Source organism: Dermacentor albipictus, chromosome 10 (assembly GCF_038994185.2).
Source record: "Dermacentor albipictus isolate Rhodes 1998 colony chromosome 10, USDA_Dalb.pri_finalv2, whole genome shotgun sequence".
Taxonomy (NCBI): Eukaryota; Metazoa; Arthropoda; class Arachnida; order Ixodida; family Ixodidae; genus Dermacentor; species Dermacentor albipictus.
Genome location: NC_091830.1, coordinates 54,371,486 through 54,396,018, shown reverse-complemented (window position 1 = coordinate 54,396,018; position 24,533 = coordinate 54,371,486). Strand labels below are relative to the sequence as shown.

At 41.8% G+C, this 24,533-nt stretch overlaps 1 protein-coding gene and 1 long non-coding RNA gene across 15 annotated transcripts in view; one reads left to right on the top strand and one right to left on the bottom strand.

Moving 5' to 3' along the window:
- LOC135907623 (uncharacterized) overlaps positions 1-24,533 on the top strand; it is a 290,002-nt gene that overhangs the window by 23,674 nt on the left and 241,795 nt on the right. The gene's annotated exons all lie outside the window — the stretch shown is intronic.
- LOC135907620 (mucin-19-like) overlaps positions 1-24,533 on the bottom strand; it is a 131,438-nt gene that overhangs the window by 52,282 nt on the left and 54,623 nt on the right. For 9 of the 14 annotated variants that reach the window (XM_070527067.1, XM_070527068.1, XM_070527072.1 and 6 more), the window contains 19 exons: positions 19,693-19,842; positions 18,102-18,266; positions 14,925-15,080; positions 14,248-14,403; positions 13,559-13,714; positions 12,871-13,026; positions 12,183-12,338; positions 11,498-11,653; positions 10,805-10,960; positions 10,116-10,271; positions 9,430-9,585; positions 8,743-8,898; positions 8,055-8,210; positions 7,367-7,522; positions 6,682-6,837; positions 5,988-6,143; positions 5,300-5,455; positions 3,913-4,068; positions 1,515-1,670 (listed from right to left, as the gene is read on the bottom strand). In XM_070527067.1, coding sequence (XP_070383168.1) covers positions 1,515-1,670; positions 3,913-4,068; positions 5,300-5,455; positions 5,988-6,143; positions 6,682-6,837; positions 7,367-7,522; positions 8,055-8,210; positions 8,743-8,898; positions 9,430-9,585; positions 10,116-10,271; positions 10,805-10,960; positions 11,498-11,653; positions 12,183-12,338; positions 12,871-13,026; positions 13,559-13,714; positions 14,248-14,403; positions 14,925-15,080; positions 18,102-18,266; positions 19,693-19,842 — 2,967 coding nt within the window. The remainder of the gene's footprint in view (positions 1-1,514; positions 1,671-3,912; positions 4,069-5,299; positions 5,456-5,987; positions 6,144-6,681; positions 6,838-7,366; positions 7,523-8,054; positions 8,211-8,742; positions 8,899-9,429; positions 9,586-10,115; positions 10,272-10,804; positions 10,961-11,497; positions 11,654-12,182; positions 12,339-12,870; positions 13,027-13,558; positions 13,715-14,247; positions 14,404-14,924; positions 15,081-18,101; positions 18,267-19,692; positions 19,843-24,533) is intronic. The other 5 variants (XM_070527069.1, XM_070527075.1, XM_070527074.1 and 2 more) reach the window with 5 other exon arrangements.

The following is a 24,533-nucleotide window of genomic DNA, read 5'->3' as shown; positions in this document are numbered from 1 at the left end:
TTCCTGCTAGTTTAACAGGTTGCCCAAAGATATAATTGGAAAACGTAAAACGGAAGGTAAGCTAAAAATTTACGCATGTTGTGTTCTCATTGCTAACACAGTAAAATATTGGTTGCTTATTTTGTTGTTTTAAAGCAGACGCAATTTTTTTCGCTTTTCTGTTCTTGTCTTGAAAGCAGCTTGCTAATACATTATAACTTCCTTAACCCGTCCGCAAACGACATGCCCCTATGCGCGCAAGCAATTTGTTATATTTTCGGAGTTCCTTAAATAAACCTCTACGTATGTACAGTCGCCCACAAAGTTTTACTAATCTGAGAAGAAAGCGTCATATCTCCGCAACCACACAACGGCACCTGTTACCAGCCGTGGTTGCTCAGTGGCTATGGTGTTCGGCTACTGAGCACGAGGTCGCGGGATCGAACCCCAGCCACGGCGGCCGCATTTACATGGGGGCGAAATGCGACAGCATCCGTGTACTTAGATGTACGTGCACGTTAAAGAACCCCAGGTAGTCGAAATTTTGAAAGTCCTCCACTACGGCGTGCCTTATAATAAGAAATTGATTTTGGCAGGTAAATCCCCGTAATTTTTTTACCGGACCCTGGTGTTTTCATTTCCAGACGCTGCTAGTGTATGCGAACAACATAGTGATGGCTAATCAACACAACACAGCCATGGCTAATCAAAACGTGCAGAACCGGATACGGACAACAAATGGTAAACAGAACCCTACCGCATTTGCTAAATTTCTGCCATAAAAACGCTTTCACTCCCGAAACAGCATCGAACCAGAAACTGAAATTGTTCTTCTGTGACAAAGTTCCTTTCCCATGACAGAATTTAATGTGGTTTTTTTCCTCTCTGCGCATGTACGATGTACGCATTGCAATGTACCAATGTACAGTTTCATACTACACCAATGTGTGCAGTTTTATTTTTCGTTTTTTCCTTCATTATGTAGCTCTTGTTACTTGCAGTTTTTCATGTTTGTTCGTTTTCTATAACATTGTTCTATCACGCAGTTAAAAAACATTTTATTTCTACAGTAACTTATTCTCAATGTTATCGACAAGTTATTGCTGCATTAGTATTTATTATTTGTTGGTGGTTTTTATGTTGCCATGCGAAAAAGTGTTCGTTTCTTCTATGTTGTACTCCGGGGAGCTGGGAACTAGTCAAGCTGACTTGTCAGCTTTTTTTCCCGCACTCCCTCACTTCATGAGTGAAATAAAGATTATTATTATTATTATTATTATTATTATTATTATTATTATTATTATTATTATTATTATTATTATTATTATTATTATTATTATTATATGTGTTATTTGACTGGCTACTTTGAGAGACTACTCCTAAATTCAACTTTTCAGTATATATGTGGCCCGTAATGCGTTTCTGGCTGATTGTACGTACGTATGTCTTCATTCAATCTGGCCCACTGCATTTTTGTTAAGTCAAGCTCAGAATTAAGGCCTACGTAACGCTGACACATCGTATTTTTGAATCACCTGTTGGCGGTTGGTGTCCTCCAAGGCTTGATCCAGTTGACATTCCTGAAAGTGACGGACTTGCTTGATGACTCGCCGTTATATCGGAACTGCTCGTCTGGCCGTACAGTTGGGAGGTGCTCGCGTTGTCATTTCCCACCTGCTGTTGTGCTCCGCCTGTATAGGAATTGTGTGTGCGTTTCTTTTTGTTCTTTTTAGATCGGCGAGGTCATTGTGACTTCCTGTACTCGAGAACGCTATATGCAAGTTTAACGGAGTCAAGAAAGAATTCAATTGCTATTCACTTCTTTTTTAAAGGAAGTAGGGGACATGTTAGGGATGATGCACAGGCAAACCTTCAAATGTGTGGGCTAATTCGCGGGCAAATAAAATTGGTGGACAATTCGTCTTGCCAGCTTAGCGTTAAAACAAACATTTACAGTTTTCCCTTTTAAAACAAGATGTAGAAGCAGATTCATATTCGGAGAAAAGAGAAACGCTATGTCGGAAATCGTTAAACATATTTCAGTTCGTAGATTATTGTAACTTTTCCTGAACATTTTTTATAAGAGGCTTGCAGAGCTTTACATGCCGATTGCACGAGAAGCGCAGGCTGATTTCCGAATAATATAGAGGCACTAGAGGCACGTCAACATTTGATTCCGCCTGTTTCAAATGCGGAATGACTCCAAAATCAATTGCACTCCGGTGTTACCTCTCCGAAACTCTGGTTTCGAGCACGTGGAGTACTGAAAGGAAGTACACATTTACTGCAAAGCTTCGACAGGACATTCCCTTCACATAAAGAAAACGTGGAAGTAGTGTTGACTATTGTTTTCATATCCGAACTCCTCTCCTACTCCGCTTCCATGTACGATGTATATGGTCACATTATCTAAGACAAATAGGGGCCGCTACCTAGCTGTGTCAAAAATGCATCAAAAATATAACATCTACTGCGTGCGATACGAGCTTCCATAAACTATCAAAAACGAGAACGCGTTCAGGTGAAGTCCAGGATACAATGGGTCAAGGCTTCAACGCGAAATATGTGTAAGCGATAAGTCATGGTTCTGTACTGTGAGTAGCCTCACTGGTTCGCAGGACATCTGATGGGAAACCGCTCCAAAAGTACACTAAAGGTCTGAATCCCAGCTAGCAGGTAAGTCGAGATCCTGGAACAAAACAGCGCTAAAGATGGGAAATGGTGAATGGCAAAACACGCGCTCGAGATCACTTCCAGCAGATGTTGTTACCCCCAGCTGGGCCATTTTTTACGAGTCCAGGAAATGTGCACGGGAAGTTTATTCTGCAGCCACGTAATGCTGTCAAAGAAACTGATTAGTAGGCTCTAATCTTGCATTCGATAACTCGTACATGTCATGTACACGCCATGATGGTTTAGCAGTTATGGTGCTGGTCTGCTCAGCGCAATGTCATGTTATTAATTGGTGACCGCAAGGGCGGAATGCAAAGACACTCCTGTGCTGCGCATTCGGTGCACGTTAAAGAGAGACAGGTTGTAAATAATGAAAGTGTGGGAGCCCTATACTGCGCTCTCTCGCGTAAGCCGTTGTGTAGCTACTGGACGTGAACGGCCACATTTGTTTGTCTCACCATATGAACTTCCTCATCATTATAAGACACGTAGTGACGTTAACAAAACGTGTGGTAGGCCTGGCGGAAAACATTAGTCTTCGGGTGCCGTTGGGCATATTCATGCTGAATCTTTTTAGAAGCAGTTACTCGCGCGCCAGAAAGTGGGAATGTCAGTTTCCGCCAGCGTTGTCATAGTCAAAGCGAGTGCAATACTTTTTGCTCTAAAATTTATTCGCACACGAAGCCGCCTGATGCATGCGATGGCTCTCACACTCTCGTTCTGCAACCCGTGCTATAGGCGCGTGGGTAGACCATCTGGCTAGCCGCATCCTTAAAGTCCCATGGGTAAACAATAAGTTGGTCCGTGGAAGGGGATCGCAAATTGTTGAGTCGAGTCACTATACAAAGGCAACGAACAAACTGGGCACGGAAAGCGGAAGCTTCCAACCACTTATGTTTGGTGTATCTACACGCGCATGCATCCTACAACACAAACATAATCAAATTAAAAGTGTAATACTCATTGATGCACGAAACGAAACAAGAATACTGTATACTTATCAATAGATATTCAATTTGGTTAAGGTGTTATCTCTCACTGAAGCATCGCCTGATGTTTCGCGACGATCCCCGAAAAGTCAGTATTCATCTAGATTAGAGATCTCGCTATATCATAGATTCGCGTACATGCTAAATAAAAGTAACACCCCAACGCATTCTTAATGTTAGTGTCAATTTCTTTGTGCCCAATCATAATCCTCGAAGCATATGAAAAACGATCCAGGTGACTTAGATTAGGCATACATGACTTTATGCTCACCCAAGCCTGGCGTTGGCATCAGCAGTCCTTGGTCATTTGGTTTCACTGGCACTGAAGGGCCTGCTTGCTGGCCAGCAGATGCATTAAAACTTGCCCCTTCACCCGTTGCTTCACTGCCAGTCAATATGGGGTTTCTTGGCCCGTCTTGTCCTGCTCCTGTTTATAAAGTGAAAATTAAAAAGCGTTTACGGTCTGCAACAGTGGCTGACAGGTGAAGCTGCTGTTCGCGCCAATAGAAGCACTCTTCGTCGTTGTAATACAAGCTAGCATTAGTTAGGGCTCTTAAGGAAATTTCTAACTATGAAACCTAATAGTGCTCTTTACATTGGGTGAATAAAAAGTGAAAGGAACTTTTCGCAAACAAAAAAAAAACATTGCCTTAAACGCTGCGTTCTATGAATATCGTTGCGTGCGATATAATAATTTTCTGCACCAGCAGGATTAAAATCGCGTGGAACAACTAGACCTTCGTCGATAACGAAACGTCAAAAAAGAAACATTGAACATTCTTCAGTCAAAAGTACGATCTCGAATTCGTGCTGCAAATAAATAGCTTTTCTCTCTAACACTTATCCGCATTGCATTGTTGATAACAAAGCAAAAAAAAAAAAGAACGTTAGGTACAGCAGACCATGTTGCTCCAGACTTTCGATACCTATTTCTCTATACATCTCTCCACTGCCCTGTAGCTCTTGCTCCGCAGAGAAATTCAGGCTCATGTCTATAGCTTTAGCACTCGTTCACTTCACTTCGATAGCTATCTTTTTATTGGAGAATTGCACGCTTTGCGTGCAGGGCAAGGCTAAAGGAATAAAATATAGTACTGACTATAAGTCATTCTCCAACCTGAATCTCCATAGTTTAAACTGTTCCATTTGTACGGCTCCAAGGTGATACCTGAATCGACAATAATTTGCAAAATTCCGGTATATAAACATTTCATTGGCATTTGATGGAGCCAATTGTGATGTTATATACCTACCTGTAGAGGAGGGCACATAAACATGCCTTTTTTCGATCGGCAGATTCTTACTGATGTGATATGGTTGTGGCAGAAACACGCAGTGTGTACTCTAACCAAGGGCATTCATCAAGAATTATATGGCACTATTTCAACAACTAAGCATTAGAAGGATAGACTTTCGTTCTTTTGCATTTCTATTGTATCGTACATATGCTTCTTATATTGGGACCTTTTTTAGTTCAAATAACATTATTTATTGCTTTCCCTTTACCCGTCAATCAAGGGACCACAATTCGTGGAACTGGCTTTCTTTATAGAACTCTCCAATATAGCTGAATCCGAGTTCAAGCTAGCGTACTGCGTCATGGCAACATGTACGTTAAAATTCAACACGCCAGAATAAACCGAACAAATCTCGCTCACCCGTGCCTGTTCCGTTACCAGGAAGACCCGCTACGAGAGATGCAGCTGAATTTGACGAAGCTGCTTGAAGACCCACAGTAGATCCGTTATTTTGCATTTGCGTCGATGGCAGAGAGGAGCCCGTTGCTGATCCTGCAAATTGCTGTTGTGATCCACCTGCAAAAAACGCGCTCGAGGTTTCAGTGAAAGATAATTGCATACGATAGACCAGAAAATGGCAAGAGAAACACAGCTGTGCTTTTTCAAGGTTTCCAATTTTTCTTACGTGCAAGCATATCCACAGCTGAAAGAGAGGGCGAAGAAACATGCCTTTTTTCCATTGGCAGATTGGTACTGATTGGATGGTGGTTGTGGCAGAAACACGCAGTGTGTATTCTAAGCAAGGGCATTCATCAAGGATGATATGACACTATTTTAACAGGTAAGCATGAGGAGGATAGGCTTTCATTCTTCTGCTTTTGTAGTCTATCGGATATATGCTTCTTATATTCGCACCTTTTTAATTCGAATAACATTATTTTTTGCTTTAACTTTGACCGTCAATCACAGACCACAAATTGTGGCACTGGTTTTTTTTTGTAAACGTCTCCAATGTAGCTGGATCCAAGTTCAAGTTAGCGTACTGCGTCATGGTAACATGCACGTTAGAATATAACGCGCCTGAATAAACCTCACAAATGTCGCTCACCCGTGCCCATTCCGTTAACAGGAAGACCCGCTCCGAGCGATGCAGCTGAATTTGACGAAGCTGGTTGATGACCCACAGTAGATCCGGAATTTTGCATTTGCGTCGATGGCAGAGAGGGGCCCGTTGTTGATCCTGCCAATTGTTGTTGTGATCCACCTGCAAAAAAACGTACTCGAGTTTTCGGTGAAAGATAATTGCCTACGATAAACGAGAAAATCACAGGAGAAACGAAGCTGTGTTTCGTCGAGGTTACAAATATTTCTCACACACAAACCTATCCACAGCGGTAAAGAAGGGCGTATAAACATTCATTCTTTCGATCGGCAGATTGGTACTGATGTGATGTGGTTGTGGCAGAAACACGCAGTGTGTATTCTAACCAAGGGCATTAATCAAGCATTATATGACACTATTTTAACAACTAAGCATGAGAGCTGTAGGCTTTCATTCTTCTGCATTTTTATTGTATCGGATATATGCTTCTTGTATTCGGACCTTTTTCTTTCAAATAACATAATTTATTGCTTTCACTTTGACCGTCAGTCACAGACCACAAATCGTGGCAGTGGTTTTTTTTTTTGTAGGCGTCTCCAATGTAGCTGAATCCATGTTCAAGCTAGCCCACTGCGTCATGGTAACATGCACGTTAGAATTCAAAGCACGCGCCAGAATAAACCTCACAAATCTCGCTCACTCGTGCCTATTCCGGTACCGGAAAGACCCGCTCCAAGAGATGCAGCTGAATTTGACGAAACTGGTTGATGATCCACAGTAGATCCGGTATTTTGCATTTGCGTCGATGGCAGAGAGGGGCCCGCTGTTGATCCTGCCAATTGCAGTTGTGATCCACCTGCAAAGTATGCGCTCGAGGTTTCAGTGAAAGGTAATTGCATACGATAGACCAGAAAATGGCAGGAGAAACACAGCTTTGCTTTGTCAAGGTTACCAATTTTTCTTACCTGCAAGCATATGCACAGCTTAAAGGGCGGGCGAATAAACATGCCTTTTTTGATTGGCAGATTGGTACTGTTAGGGTGTGGTTGTGGAAGAAACACGCAGTGTGTAATCTAAACAAGGGCATTCATCAAGCATTATATGACACTATTTTAACAACTAAGCATGAGAGGGGTAGGCTTTCATTCTTCTGCATTTTTAATGTATCGGATGTATGCTTCTCATATTCGGACATTTTTCGTTCGAATAACATTATTTATTGCTTTCACTTTTACCGTCAATGACAGACCACAAATTGTGGCACTGGTTTTTGTTGTAACCGTCTCCGATGCAGCTGGATCCAAATTCAAGCTAGTCTACTGCGTCATGGTAACATGCACGTTAGAATTCAAGGCGCCAGAATAAACCTCACAAATGTCGCTCACCCGTGCCGATTCCGTTACCAGGAAGACCTGCTCTAAGAGATGCAGCTGAATTTGACGAAGCTGGTTGATGACCCACAGTAGATCTGGTATTTTGCATTTGCGTCGATGACGGAGAGGGGCCTTTTGCTGATCCTGCCAATTGCTGTTGGGATCCACCTGCAAAAAACGTGCTCCAATTTTCGGTGAATGATAATTGCCTACGATAAACGATAAAATCACAGGAGAAACAAAGCTGTGTTTCGTCAACGTTACAAATATTTCTCACGCGCAAACCTATCCACAGCTGTAAGCGAGGGCGTATAAACATGCATTCTTTCGATCGGCAGATTGGTACTGATGTGATGTGGTTGTGGCAGAAACACGCAGTGTGTTTTCTAACCAAGGGCATTCATCAATCATTATATGAGACTATATTAACAACTAAGCGTGACAGAGATATGCTTTCATTCTTCTGCATTTTTATTCTATCGCATATATGCTTCCTATATTCGGACCTTTTTCGTTCGAATAACATAATTTATTGCTTTCACTTTGACCGTCAATCACAGACCACGAATCGTGGCACTGGTTTTTTTTTTGTAGGCGTCTCCAATGTAGCTGAATCCAAGTTCAAGCTAGCTCACTGTGTCATGGTAACATGCATGTTAGAATTCAAGGCGCCAGAATAAACCTCACAAATGTCGCTCACCCCTGCCTAGTCCATTACCAGGAACACCCGCTTCAAGAGATGAAGCTGAATTTGACGAAGCTGGCTGATGACCCACATTAGATCCGGTATTTTGCATTTGCGTCGGTGGCAGAGAGGTGCCCGTTGCGGATCCTGCAAATTGCTGTTGTGATCCATCTGCAAAGTATGCGCTCGAGGTTTCAGGGAGAGGTAATTGCATACGATAGACCAGAAAATGGCAGCAGAAACACAGCTGTGCTTTGTCAAGGTTACCAATTTTTCTTACGTGCGAGCATATCCACAGCTGAAAGGGAGGGCGAATAAACGTGCCTTATTTGATTGGCAGATTGGTACTGTTAGGATGTGGTTGTGGCAGAAACACGCAGTGTGAACTCTAACCAAGGGCATTCATCAAGGATTATATGACACTATTTTAACAAGTAAGCATGAGGAGGATAGGCTTTCATTCTTCTGGATTTCTATTGGATCGGATATATGCTTCTTATATTCGGACCTTTTTAGTTCGAATAACATTATTTATTGCTTTCACTTTGACCGTCAATCACAGACCACAAATCGTTGCACTGGTTTTTTTTTTTGTAGGCGTCTCCAATGAAAGTGAATCCAAGTTCAAGCTAGCGTACAACGTCATGGTAACATGCAGGTTAGAATTCAAGGCGCCAGAATAAACCTCACAAATGTCGCTCACCCGTGCCTAGTCCATTACCAGGAACACCCGCTCCTAGAGATGAAGCGGAATTTGACGAAGCTGGTTGATGACCCACATTAGATCCGGTATTTTGCATTTGCGTCGGTGGCAGAGAGGTGCCCGTTGCTGATCCTGCAAATTGCTGTTGTGTCCCACCTGCAAAAACCGTGCTCGAGCTTTCAGTTAAAGGTAATTGCACACGCTAAACCCGAAAATGGCAGGAGAAACACAGCCGTGCTTTGTCAAGGTTTCCAATTTTTCTTACGTGCAAGCATATCCACAGCTGAAAGGGAGGGCGAAGAAACATGCCTTTTTTCCATTGGCGGATTGGTGCTGATTGGATGGTGGTTGTGGCAGAAACACGCAGTGTGTATTCTAACCAAGGGCATTCATCAAGGATTATATGACACTATTTTAACAAGTAAGCATGAGGAGGATAGGCTTTCATTCTTCTGCTTTTGTATTGTATCGGATATATGCTTCTTATATTCGGACCTTTTTACTTCGAATAGCATTATTTATTGCTTTCACTTTGACGGTCAAACACAGACCACACACTGTGGCACTGGTTTTTTTTGTTGGCGTCTCCAATGTAGCTGGATCCAAGTTCAAGCTAGCGTACTGCGTCATGGTAACATGCACGTTAGAATTCAACGCGCCAGAATAAACCTTACAAATGTCGCTCACCCGTGCCTATTCCATTACCAGGAAGACCCGTTCCAAGAGATGAAGCTGAACTTGACGAAGCTGGTTGATGACCCACATTAGATCCGGTATTTTGCATTTGCGTCGATGGCAGAGAGGGGCCCGTTGCTGATCCTGCCAATTGCTGTTGGGATCCACCTGCAAAGTGTACGCTCGAAGTTTCAGTGAAAGGTAATTGTATACGATAGACCAGGAAATGGCAGAAGAACGCAGCTGTGCTTTGTCAATGTTACCAATTTTTCTTATGTGCAAGCTTATCCACCGCTGAAAGGGAGGGCGAATAAACATGCCTTTTTTGATTTTCAGATTTGTACTGTGATGATGTGGTTGTGGCAGAAACACGCAGTGTGTATTCTAACCAAGCGCATTCATCAAGGATTATATGACACTATTTAAACAACTAAGCATGAGGAGTATAGGCATTCATTCTTCTGCATTTCTATTGTATCGTACATATGCTTCTTATATTGGGACCTTTTTTAGTTCAAATAACATTATTTATTGCTTTCCCTTTACCCGTCAATCAAGGGACCACAATTCGTGGAACTGGCTTTCTTTATAGAACTCTCCAATATAGCTGAATCCGAGTTCAAGCTAGCGTACTGCGTCATGGCAACATGTACGTTAAAATTCAACACGCCAGAATAAACCGAACAAATCTCGCTCACCCGTGCCTGTTCCGTTACCAGGAAGACCCGCTACGAGAGATGCAGCTGAATTTGACGAAGCTGCTTGAAGACCCACAGTAGATCCGTTATTTTGCATTTGCGTCGATGGCAGAGAGGAGCCCGTTGCTGATCCTGCAAATTGCTGTTGTGATCCACCTGCAAAAAACGCGCTCGAGGTTTCAGTGAAAGATAATTGCATACGATAGACCAGAAAATGGCAAGAGAAACACAGCTGTGCTTTGTCAAGGTTTCCAATTTTTCTTACGTGCAAGCATATCCACAGCTGAAAGAGAGGGCGAAGAAACATGCCTTTTTTCCATTGGCAGATTGGTACTGATTGGATGGTGGTTGTGGCAGAAACACGCAGTGTGTATTCTAAGCAAGGGCATTCATCAAGGATGATATGACACTATTTTAACAAGTAAGCATGAGGAGGATAGGCTTTCATTCTTCTGCTTTTGTAGTCTATCGAATATATGCTTCTTATATTCGCACCTTTTTAATTCGAATAACATTATTTTTTGCTTTAACTTTGACCGTCAATCACAGACCACAAATTGTGGCACTGGTTTTTTTTTTGTAAACGTCTCCAATGTAGCTGGATCCAAGTTCAAGTTAGCGTACTGCGTCATGGTAACATGCACGTTAGAATATAACGCGCCTGAATAAACCTCACAAATGTCGCTCACCCGTGCCCATTCCGTTAACAGGAAGACCCGCTCCGAGCGATGCAGCTGAATTTGACGAAGCTGGTTGATGACCCACAGTAGATCCGGAATTTTGCATTTGCGTCGATGGCAGAGAAGGGCCCGTTGTTGATCCTGCCAATTGTTGTTGTGATCCACCTGCAAAAAAACGTACTCCAGTTTTCGGTGAAAGATAATTGCCTACGATAAACGAGAAAATCACAGGAGAAACGAAGCTGTGTTTCGTCGAGGTTACAAATATTTCTCACACACAAACCTATCCACAGCGGTAAAGAAGGGCGTATAAACATTCATTCTTTCGATCGGCAGATTGGCACTGATGTGATGTGGTTGTGGCAGAAACACGCAGTGTGTATTCTAACCAAGGGCATTAATCAAGCATTATATGACACTATTTTAACAACTAAGCATGAGAGCTGTAGGCTTTCATTCTTCTGCATTTTTATTGTATCGGATATATGCTTCTTGTATTCGGACCTTTTTCTTTCAAATAACATAATTTATTGCTTTCACTTTGACCGTCAGTCACAGACCACAAATCGTGGCAGTGGTTTTTTTTTTGTAGGCGTCTCCAATGTAGCTGAATCCATGTTCAAGCTAGCCCACTGCGTCATGGTAACATGCACGTTAGAATTCAAAGCACGCGCCAGAATAAACCTCACAAATTTCGCTCACTCGTGCCTATTCCGGTACCGGAAAGACCCGCTCCAAGAGATGCAGCTGAATTTGACGAAACTGGTTGATGATCCACAGTAGATCCGGTATTTTGCATTTGCGTCGATGGCAGAGAGGGGCCCGCTGTTGATCCTGCCAATTGCAGTTGTGATCCACCTGCAAAGTATGCGCTCGAGGTTTCAGTGAAAGGTAATTGCATACGATAGACCAGAAAATGGCAGGAGAAACACAGCTTTGCTTTGTCAAGGTTACCAATTTTTCTTACCTGCAAGCATATGCACAGCTTAAAGGGCGGGCGAATAAACATGCCTTTTTTGATTGGCAGATTGGTACTGTTAGGGTGTGGTTGTGGAAGAAACACGCAGTGTGTAATCTAAACAAGGGCATTCATCAAGCATTATATGACACTATTTTAACAACTAAGCATGAGAGGGGTAGGCTTTCATTCTTCTGCATTTTTAATGTATCGGATGTATGCTTCTCATATTCGGACCTTTTTCGTTCGAATAACATTATTTATTGCTTTCACTTTTACCGTCAATGACAGACCACAAATTGTGGCACTGGTTTTTTTTGTAACCGTCTCCGATGCAGCTGGATCCAAATTCAAGCTAGTCTACTGCGTCATGGTAACATGCACGTTAGAATTCAACGCGCCAAAATAAACCTCACAAATGTCGCTCACCCGTGCCGATTCCGTTACCAGGAAGACCTGCTCTAAGAGATGCAGCTGAATTTGACGAAGCTGGTTGATGACCCACAGTAGATCTGGTATTTTGCATTTGCGTCGATGACAGAGAGGGGCCCGTTGCTGATCCTGCCAATTGCTGTTGGGATCCACCTGCAAAAAACGTGCTCCAATTTTCGGTGAATGATAATTGCCTACGATAAACGATAAAATCACAGGAGAAACAAAGCTGTGTTTCGTCAACGTTACAAATATTTCTCACGCGCAAACCTATCCACAGCTGTAAGCGAGGGCGTATAAACATGCATTCTTTCGATCGGCAGATTGGTACTGATGTGATGTGGTTGTGGCAGGAACACGCAGTGTGTTTTCTAACCAAGGGCATTCATCAATCATTATATGAGACTATATTAACAACTAAGCTTGACAGAGATATGCTTTCATTCTTCTGCATTTTTATTCTATCGCATATATGCTTCCTATATTCGGACCTTTTTCGTTCGAATAACATAATTTATTGCTTTCACTTTGACCGTCAATCACAGACCACGAATCGTGGCACTGGTTTTTTTTTTGTAGGCGTCTCCAATGTAGCTGAATCCAAGTTCAAGCTAGCTCACTGTGTCATGGTAACATGCATGTTAGAATTCAAGGCGCCAGAATAAACCTCACAAATGTCGCTCACCCCTGCCTAGTCCATTACCAGGAACACCCGCTTCAGGAGATGAAGCTGAATTTGACGAAGCTGGCTGATGACCCACATTAGATCCGGTATTTTGCATTTGCGTCGGTGGCAGAGAGGTGCCCGTTGCGGATCCTGCAAATTGCTGTTGTGATCCACCTGCAAAGTATGCGCTCGAGGTTTCAGGGAGAGGTAATTGCATACGATAGACCAGAAAATGGCAGCAGAAACACAGCTGTGCTTTGTCAAGGTTACCAATTTTTCTTACGTGCGAGCATATCCACAGCTGAAAGGGAGGGCGAATAAACGTGCCTTATTTGATTGGCAGATTGGTACTGTTAGGATGTGGTTGTGGCAGAAACACGCAGTGTGAACTCTAACCAAGGGAATTCATCAAGGATTATATGACACTATTTTAACAAGTAAGCATGAGGAGGATAGGCTTTCATTCTTCTGCTTTTGTATTGTATCGGATATATGCTTCTTATATTCGGACCTTTTTACTTCGAATAGCATTATTTATTGCTTTCACTTTGACGGTCAAACACAGACCACACACTGTGGCACTGGTTTTTTTTTTTGTTGGCGTCTCCAATGTAGCTGGATCCAAGTTCAAGCTAGCGTACTGCGTCATGGTAACATGCACGTTAGAATTCAACGCGCCAGAATAAACCTTACAAATGTCGCTCACCCGTGCGTATTCCATTACCAGGAAGACCCGTTCCAAGAGATGAAGCTGAACTTGACGAAGCTGGTTGATGACCCACATTAGATCCGGTATTTTGCATTTGCGTCGATGGCAGAGAGGGGCCCGTTGCTGATCCTGCCAATTGCTGTTGGGATCCACCTGCAAAGTATACGCTCGAAGTTTCAGTGAAAGGTAATTGTATACGATAGACCAGGAAATGGCAGAAGAACGCAGCTGTGCTTTGTCAATGTTACCAATTTTTCTTATGTGCAAGCTTATCCACCGCTGAAAGGGAGGGCGAACAAACATGCCTTTTTTGATTTTCAGATTTGTACTGTGATGATGTGGTTGTGGCAGAAACACGCAGTGTGTATTCTAACCAAGCGCATTCATCAAGGATTATATGACACTATTTAAACAACTAAGCATGAGGAGTATAGGCATTCATTCTTCTGCATTTCTATTGTATGGGGTACATGCTTCTTTTATTCGGACCTCTTTAGTTTTAATAACATTAATTATTGCTTTCACTTTGACCGTCAATCACAGACCACAATCGTGGCACTGGTTTTTTCTTTCTTTGTAGGCGTCTCCAATGTAGCTGAATCCAAGTTCAAGCTAGCGTACTGCGTCATGGTAACATGCACGTTAGAATTCAACGAGCCAGAATAAACCGCACAAATGTGGCTCACCCGTGCCTATTCCGTTACCAGGAATAGCCGCTCCAAGAGATACAGCTGAATTTGATGAAGCTGGTTGATGACCCACATTAGATCCGGTATTTTGCATTTGCGTCGATGGCAGAGAGGGGCCCGTTGCTGATCCTGCCAACTGGTGTTGTGATCCACCTGCAAAGTATGCGCTCGAGGTTTCAGTGAAAGGTAATTGCGTACGATAGAACAGAAAATGGCAGGAGAAACGCAGCTGTGCTTTGTCAATGTTACCGATTTTTCTTATGTGCAAGCATATCCACAGCTGAAAGGAAGGGCGAATAAACATGCTTTTTTTTATTGGCAGATTGGTACTGTGAGGATGTGGCAGAGACACGCAGTGTGTATTCTAACCAAGGGCATTCTTCAAGGATTACATGACACTATTTTAACAACTAAGCATGAGGAGGATAGGCTTTCATCCTTCTGCATTTCTATTGTATCTGATATTTGCTTCTTATATACGGACTTTTTAGTTCGAATAACATTATTCATTGCTTTGACTTTGACCGTCAATCACTGACCACAAATGGTGGCACTGGTTTTTTTATAGGCCTCTCCAATGTAGCTCAATCCGAGTTCAAGCTAGCGTACTGCGTCATGGTAACATGCACGTTAGAATTCAATGCGCCAGAATAAACCTCACAAATGTCGCTCACCCGAGCCTATTCCGTTACCACGAAGACCAGCTCCAAGAGATGCAGCTGAATTTGACGAAGCTGGTTGAAGACCCACATTAGATCCGATATTTGGCATTTGCGTCGATGTCAGAGAGGTGCCCGTTGCTGTTCCTGCCAAGTGCTGTCGTGATCCACCTGCGAAAAACGCGCTCGAGTTTTTGGTAAAAGATAATTGCATACGATAGACGAGAAAATGGTAGAAGAAACAAAGCCGTGTTTTATTATGGTTACCATTCTTTTTTTTTACGCGCCAGCCTTAGTAGCCTACTAGTGAAGTCTGAAATTTTCAAGCCGCGATGGAAGCAAGCGCACAAGAAGGAAGGTGCCTCCTTGTGCGCATTGCGGGCCGGGGAATGTACGAAGTAGGTGCGCTTAGGATGGAGGGATGGATGCTTTGGGCGTCCCCTTTGGAACGGGGCGATGAGTTGCGCCACGAAGTTCTTGTTTATATTGCCTAATGTCCTACATATATAAAAAACGAAAACAAAAACCCACGACGAATTTCCATCAGCAATGTTTCTGAACCCCTTTTTAAAATTTGTTTTGGTACGCCTCCATTGCTTGTCGTTTCCTGACTTTTCTTCCACCAATCTTCTAATCACCTCTTACTAGTCTCTATATTTCCTTTCCCCCTGCTATCGCTGATCTCAGGTTCTTCAAGGAGGCCAGTGGTGCCTAAATTGACCGTGAGCAGATCTGTCATTCCAAGAAAATAGGCTGCATCACCTCCCTAGCTTTACTGCAGAAAGCATATGCTTCTTTCTTCTGAGATCTAGCTATATAAGCGCGTGTTCTGAGGCATCCTGATCTTGCTACAAAAGTAATAAGCTTCCCCTTTAGTTAGCGTAAATTCCTTATCTCTTCATTTCGATTGCCCTTTTAAGTAGTTAGTCATGTCAGGTTTCTTTCCCATCGCCACCATCCGTGAGATTATCTCAGCCCCTCTGACTTTCCTCTTGCCTTTCTTTGTTCCCATGTTTCTCACCATACCGGTCGCATACTTGCTGGTAAGCTTCCTATTTGTTTTCCTCAACTGGAAATCAATGTGTGAGCGCACGACAAAGCAACGCCACCTGGATCAGACTTTGGGTCACGTTGAGCGAAACGGAGAAAGAGAAAAGACGAGAAGCGTTGTGGGGGAGAAAGGTAAGCGGAGGCGCACTGGGTTGACCTCCTATGGCACTTGCTACCTACGGGTCCTGGGTGTAGTATGGCCATGCCGTGTTTTTCTCGTGATAACATCGACTAAAGAGTAAACAATGGGATAAATTGCTACGGACACCTCACAAACACGAGATCGGAAAGCCACCCTTCCGCTATGCATACGCCTAAGCCATCCGCCAACAAAAAATCAATGGTAAGCTAGTGGTTCACCAATCTCCAATAGTATGTATGTAACTTGAAGTTGATGACATTAGCGTTTTCATGTCTACAGGCTTACATGATTCCGGGATGGATATTTTAAAAGTTATCTTAAGAACAAATTGCTACAACAATATATTAATTAGTGCTGTAAAACGCAGAATAAGCTAAATTGCTTTTTTAAAATGTATTGTTCCACTGAAATATTGCTACGGAACAGCCGCCGCAGTGAGGCTGCACTGAGGACGAAGAAGACGACGTCGGCCCGCTTGATATAGCGTCGCCATTTTGGCCTTGCGTTAGCTTCCCTTCCCTGTAAATAAATTGTATGTAACATTGGGCTTCAGCTACACGTAACAATATAATCAAGTAGCGCAGTCTTCTCGCGAATCCATTTTTTTAAAACAAATATGCCCAAACTTCTCTTAGTGAAGACAACTTGCGCTGCATCGAAATTTATTGCAGTCTCAAAGAAGTGCTACCAGATATATCTGAAGTGCCATACACACAAGCTTCTGTCGTGTGAACCGATGAGATTTTGCAGTTTAAACACTTGAAAAACACATATATGAAATTTACTGTGAAACCTACATTAAATGGTACGTACGTGCTACCCCACGTCATTGGCACTATAGGACTGGCGTGGCCCAGAGGGAACTTTGCTGACGTCGTACTGCTTAAGGAAGAAGCTTTTGTTCAGTGACTGCTGTCTATATATATGTGAACGTAGATTTGGTTTCTCTAGACATCAATGACACCATAACTGATCAGGCTTGTACCATCTAAACGAAAAACTTACGTTCAAGTGTCTGCTGGACGATCATTTCCATTTAGGCCGCTAAGTTTTTATTTTAATTGTTCTATAATAAAATGTTTGAAAAACGAAAGTATAAAGTCTTCGCCTGTATAACACAGAAATGAAAAATAGGATAACAGTTTTCTAAACACGCCAAATAATACAACTAAAGCGAGAAAATATCGATGTAATATACAACCCTCAAAAATATTGCTATTTTGCCAGTGTGATTTTTATAGAACAATGGTAAACTTAGTAGCTAAATCTCGTAGGGTGTAAACCTAAACATCAAGTCTGTTTGGTTTATATGACGTACTGAATAGATTGAGGAACGATAGATGGAGTGTACAGGGGCGGAGGGTAAATGCTGGTATATCTCCCAGCATTTATCGTAGATATATTGAATTCTCGATATGGTTTAAAACTTCATGTCAAAAATACCTGCCCAACTATTTATTTGTACTTACCACCATGTCGGAAAAAAAGAAAACACAAATAAATATAAAAAGCTAAATGTCCGAAACAATCTGAAGCAAGATTTATGCTTGCGCATAACATCTGCCTGACGCAGGGGGTGGGGGTTGTATATTTAGTCGGGTCAAAGGTAGGGTAAACGCAGAGCTTTGGGGGAGCACTAGTGAGTGTGAAACTATACATAAATTAGGCAACCATGGTGGAAAGAAGGTCCATAAATGTCAGCATATTACACATCAGGCATTCGCTATGATTATACTGATTCCTAAGTGCAGCAAAAGAAATCATGGTTTTATTCAAACTTAATACAGTGTGTGCTTGAATATAATACTTAGGAAATTGATTTTAATATGTTTCACTGTTTTTATTGGAAAATAATACAGGTGTTTTATCACATAGCATCATATAAAATAACTTAGGTTCATTAAACCAGCATAACAGACCACCAAAACATTACACGCTCAATAGCTTGGTCACAATGTTACTTGCCATTTGTACTGAAGAATGGAAAATACGTAACTTACCCTTTCTGCAAGTTCTTTGACATTCCTGCATTGTAGGGAATTTATTTCCGAAATAAGAACAGTCGTATGCCTTGAAGCACGAATTCTGGTTGGAATTGTAAATGAACACTTCGTGCACCTGAAGAAAACAGGGAATGCTTGCCATAGGGAAATTGCAAGCTTCCGCTGAAAAGTAAAATGAGTAAAATTGTCGAGTACTCTCGATAGATAGAATAAACTTTAATATCGAACGGAAAAAGTACTCTTGAACACTCATATGCCTAACTTGTGTAGTTTGTATAGTGGGACTTCTAAGTTCATAAGTTCATAAAGGTAACTATTTTATTGCCTCTAAAAACAGTCATTCTAATTTCCAGGGCGTAGGAAACTATTTGGAAGAAAGCATCTGCTAGGCTTCTTTCATGTTACTGTCTTCGTAGTTTACTTAAACACCATACCATGGTTCTCCTGCGCAAGCAGATGTACTCGCCCACACAATTACGTCCATGAAACGTTGGCGGTGGTATGATGCTGATGGCGTTGCATCTATCGGTGTATATTTTTAAATTGTGACAATGGTAAGACGACATTGCAATGACGACGACACGAAAGCAACGACACAAGAAATGAGTGAAGACCATGACATAGCGAGTATCGGATGAGAAAGCTGGCATGTTTACGATACACAGACCGCTACGGTGGGGCACACACAAGCCCGTATCTCGTAGCCCAAGATACCCCACAACCTGAGTTACCGTAAATCACACGGGCATAGATCGACAGATAAATATCATCTAGATGGGTAGACCCGGATAAGTGCTTAAAATGAACAAGTAGTAATCGCATTAAAACCAATCGTTCTGCCAGAAAGAGTGCATGCTGAAAGTTATAGGAGCAGAGAGGGCCGCCAAGTTTTGAAATTCGTTCAATCGCTTGTGATATTTTTGAGTTTTGAAATTCGTTCAATCGCTTGTGAAAGCATCCGTTGCGAAATTTCGCAACCTTCAGGGGCGGCCGCTCGGTACTGTTGTCTTGCCAAGTAGCTCCCACTTACTGAAACACTGAACGACATGCCACATTGTGGGATAGAACCTCTGTTTCCCGTCACGGCAAGTCGATGCTCTAAATGTTCGACCACAATCTCAGGCATGTGTCTATCATTCCAATACCAGCTAGCGCTTTGTGATGATCGCCGTGTGTGTCACATTGCGTAGCATGCGTGTGTTGGGGTACGTGAGCGCGAGACATGTTCCTTTAAGTCAAGTACGCTGGAATGAAACGGGCAAATTTGAATAACTGCTTCACGATAGATTTGCTTCACATAGATTACAAGGCGTGGGTATAAATTGCTTATTTTGTCTCGTTTTAGCAGATGACTAGGCATTTTAAGTTCCATCGAGTAATGCAGGTTTTTTATTGTTTGCAGTCCACCCATCTGAGCAGCCCAATTTTCGCCTCAAGTGTGGGTGAATGAAGTTGGGTAACTTGTAGCGATGAATTGTACCGACACTGCTTTGCTGTTGGATATATCTACATTGAAAACTTTTGTAATCACTCCCTCAGGTTCTTTAAGGTCGTTCGCGGTAATAAAACAGCAGGCGAAAGATCTCACCAGATCGACAAACTCCATCGCAGGCAATCTTGTTCCTGAAAGGTGCCCTTCTACTGCAGCTTGGAAGGCAGGCTCCCGTTTTTTTATTGAAGAACCACCTTTCACGACATTTGTATGTTGGAATAGTGGCAATAACCTTGCATCGCTTGTCTGGAGTAAAGAAACCGCGGCAGTCAAGGTTAACTATAAATAACAATAAAATGTTCGCAGAATTGATCTGATGTATGCCGAGCTTGGGAAAATTACTGTTTTTTTTTTGAGTACGCGGTTGCTTCAAGGCAAACGTTTTAGCGAATTTCGTTAATGCTGACAGCGTCAAACGCTTTCATGCCTCCATATGTGCCCGGTTTTTATCATGAAATAAAAAAGCGCGAGGTAATAACATAAAAAATAACAATGTAGATATACTCTGAAAGCGTAATGATAGTACACAGTTATTATTTACGGCTGCTACATGACGTGTGCAATTGATTTTGGTTTCTCCTATCTTTTGTGGCTTACTTTTAAGGAATACTAAAAAAATGTCACACTAGATCATACATTTAGCTATCGCCACCTATGCAATGATGGCAAAGCAATGATGGGAATTATAGAAGAAGCCGAGCTACATGGTACCAAAGAAAGATTAAAATGAATTATTACCAAGCATTATGAAACGTTTAAGTCATAACATAGCGTGCTAGAAAATAGTTGAATTAAGATATTGAAAGCAAAATAATTTAAAGGACTTCAAGAATGAGTTAATAATAAAGAAAATATGTATGGCTAAAATACTACAGATAATAAATTCATGGAAAGCAATCGGAATGCGGGAGATGTAAATTCAAAACGATAAGCAAAACGACAATAACGTAAAAGCGGGAGCCAACGATTCTGCCAGTGTACTTGTCTTTTTTCAAGGCTTTCCAATAAGAAATGCGTATAAACTAATATATATATATACACAACGGCTCTATTGTGTATGAGAGCAGTAAAACATTTATAGTTCAAAGATTTAAAGAATACATCAGCATAGGACCCAATCGCCATAATTTGTACGATAGTAAAGCACTAACCAAAAGTTAGAATGGGTAGTAGGAGTTTTTCAGTAAATGTAAAGATGGCTAACAACAAAAATTGTGGGTTCTGTTCCAATCACTCAGCAAATCGGTCGGTCGTTTATTAAGGTTTTCCAGGCTCCACATCTGTTTTCCTACAAGCGCTGCAGTTTATGGAACGCAGCTGCCCGTTTTATCTCACGTAATTATAGGCACCACTCCGTTGTAACGCAAATGAAACATGATCATTCCCTCCAGCCTTTGGTTCTTCGCCGTAATAGCACTCTGTTATCCTTGTTTCACAAATAAGTATGTAATGCCACACAATGCACACTCTATATCCAGATCGCCTGAAACACGTCTCGTCGATTAAATAACCACCTAAATTTTGCGCGCATTTTGCACGACACACGCTTCTAACTTTTCCGCACTCCCTGCAGACATTCGCTTGGGGAACAATCTTCCTAATAACATTGCTTCTGAGTGAGGCCAAGAAAAATGTAGTCAGCTCCTACACGATCATTTTTCATAAGAGCACTTACAAATCCCTTTATCTTGTTTCTTGTACTTGGCAATGTGCTTCGAACTTCTTGCGATGTTTTTATTTCAATTGATTCATCGCTATCTCACTCTTGTCAATTGGTATTTTCTGCCGCGACACGTTTTCATTTGTATGCCCTGTATATATTATTGCTTGTTTGCGTCTTTTCCCCGAAATATCCCTTGAAGCACTGTATTCCTTGATCTCTTCCTTTTTCCTGTATTGTACATTTTATTATTTGTGCCTTACGGTAATTTCACTCGTGTTCTTTACCTTGTGGCATTTCATTGCTTCAGTTTTTCTCGTTCATCTTTTGATCTTTCTAGTAATATCGAAGAGCCCTGCACTGCGACGTATCCTTTGTACCAGACTTCAGAAGGCTGCTTAGTTTTTTGTTATGCCTTTGATTTTGTAACCCCCCTTACACAGTTCCACCATAGTGACTGTAATATATATATATATATATATATATATATATATATATATATATATATATATATATATATATATATAGAGAGAGAGAGAGAGAGAGAGAGAGAGACAAACATATAGCAACTGTACAAAATGCGTCTGCTGTTCTCATCTATGGTGTGTAGAACGCCTTGAGCTGCATTCATATAGTGCATTGGTAATTGGTGCTTACTTACACCTGGTAACGGGCAATGCAAAAAAATCTCGGGGGCAGAGGATGCAGTGACCTGCATATTAGTGTGTGTCATCTTTTTTTTTCGCATTGTTGAAGCTTGATAGCACATGCTTCGTGCAATCTTCAACTTCTAAGCAACCCGCGTGATTTTCCTTGGCGAAACGTCTTGTTGTATCAGCGGTTATGGGCTCACCTGCTAAGCGAAACGTCGCTAGTTAGATAGCCCGCTGCAATAGCGTCATTTTTATGGGAAGCAAATGCGAAGCTTTAGCGGCTCAGGCTTTTGATACGGGTTCAAATTACAAGTTGACCAAGAGATGGCGGAACCCCCTGATCACTACTGCACGCTCATTGTCACAATGCGTCCTCGTACGACGTTATATTACGTTTAGTGTTGAATTTGTATTTTTTTCTTGTTCTGTTTCAATTGTTTCGGTGTACTATTAGTTCCACAGTCATATTGAAGAGACTTGTAATCATTAGTTCTGTGGAGTGAATTTCTGATGCCAGTACACCTTTCGGCTTCGGCAAGTCGTGTGTTATTGGCATCGCTTCCACTTTCCAAGCAAAGGGAATATGTATCTGCGTGGAAAAGGCACAATGAAAATGAAATGTTAATACATCGATGTTCATGTTTTAGCTGATTGTATGATTTCAGTCCACGAGGGATATTTTATATGATAGAAATTCATCTGGGTAGGCCATGGAATGCTAGGGCTGGTAACAGGCTGGTAAAGGGTAACGGGTCTATTAGAATTACAGATTGGGTGTCAAGACGCGAGTAGAGCAGGTGAGGACGCGGATTGAATTAGTTCGTGTGTTGAAATTCTGGCATTCCTGGGTATAACGTGCATGGATTCAACTGGTGCAAGACCCTGGTGACAGCAGATCACTTGGAAATGCCTTCGTTCTGCTGTGCAATAAATGGGCTGCCGCTTGGTCTTCTGTTTATATATCTCGAGACCTTTGTGCTATAAACACGTAATTAGAGATAGCACATGCAGCGGATCTCCTCGGGCCCTATTCCTGCTTGGTGCTGTTCACACTATGAACTGGGTGAGAGCGAAGGAAACCCAAATGGCCAAATTGAGCCACGGTAACCCGAATGATGTGCCCCATAATTATATTGTGGTTGCGGTGTGTAAAACCCCATAATTCAATTGAGGTTTTCAAATTACACCCTCGTGTGAATGCTTCCGAGCGCTCTTCAGCTACAATTTGTGTAATGTTTCCAATTAACTGACGAAGACCAAAACAATATCGCTAATTTCAGCAGTTGTAACCAGCAGTACAATAATATGTTATATCTTTTTTCGTGGCCCATTATCACTTTTTGTTCCCCATTGCACAGAGCACGAGCGGTCAAACTTGAACTGATTTCGTTTTTGGCGCTTTCGGAAACAACTGGCCTGTTTTCAACCTAATAAGATGCGTCTACCATAGCTCACCCGTGACTATTCATGAGAGCCAGAAGCAGACTACCTTTTATGCAGCCGCACATAGTATAGTTAGGTATTCGCGCCTTTTTGTCAGCCTCTCTGACAGAGATTCTTAGCTTTTTTTTTCTGCAAAAATAGACATTCATTGATTCATTCATATATGCCCAGTTCTCCATGCGGAGGACGTTAGCGAAGACTGCCAATCGAGACCGCCAAATGGACGTGTTTCGCATTTCTTGTTCTTTTTTAAAATCTTGCGTGCTTTCTTTTCGGCACACGCAAAATGACTACGAAAGAAGCAGAAAATTGGGGTAGCTCAATTATATATTTCATATGCTGCTCTACAATGTCTTCATTAGGTATTTCATCTTACCTTCATTAGTTGCGATATCAAGTAATTAATGTTTACTAATTATGTAATCAGCAATAACAAACACTAAACGTAACTCTCTCCATACTATACCCAACATCATGCTACATTTTCTTATGATGATTCGAATCTATTTAAGAGTTGGATAAGTTTAGGTGGGACATATACAAGCCCTCTCACATACGCTGGTTGTCTTTCAGATATTTGAAAGATTGAAAGACATTGAAAATGCACTGCGCATGTGAAGATTGGCTGGCCAGCTTTAATGGTTTACGTTTTGGGGAAACCTTCGAAAATGCAAGTATTTCTTTGGGCGTCCTGTATTTATGCGCAAAAAGAAATACCATTTCTCACTCACATGGAAATTTAATTCTTTGTGTGTGATTTCTTGACATCATCAGAAAAGCAGCGTTGTGGTGTTGCCCTAGAATAATGTTGGTCGATCACCTAGGGCTTAATAAGGTGCACTTAGTACCCCGTCACGGGTACTATTGAATTGCTTGCAGCTCTGAGAGTTTATATGTGCTTCAACTTTGAATTGAACGCACGCTTTTCTTATTTGAACACACGTGGCGTCCACTGTTGTCTGCATATTCAATTTTCTAGTATGCATACAAGTTCTACATGCGAAACAGCCAGAAGCTTTTTGGCGGTCGCGAAACGTGCATTACTAAAGCAACGTTTCTTTGTTGTTTGTTTGCGAGTGGATTCACAATAGGCTTGTAATTGGGCAATAACGCAGTAACCCTTTGAAAATAATAGAATAACCCACTGTGGTAATAACTTTTATTCACATCAAGTTGAACTA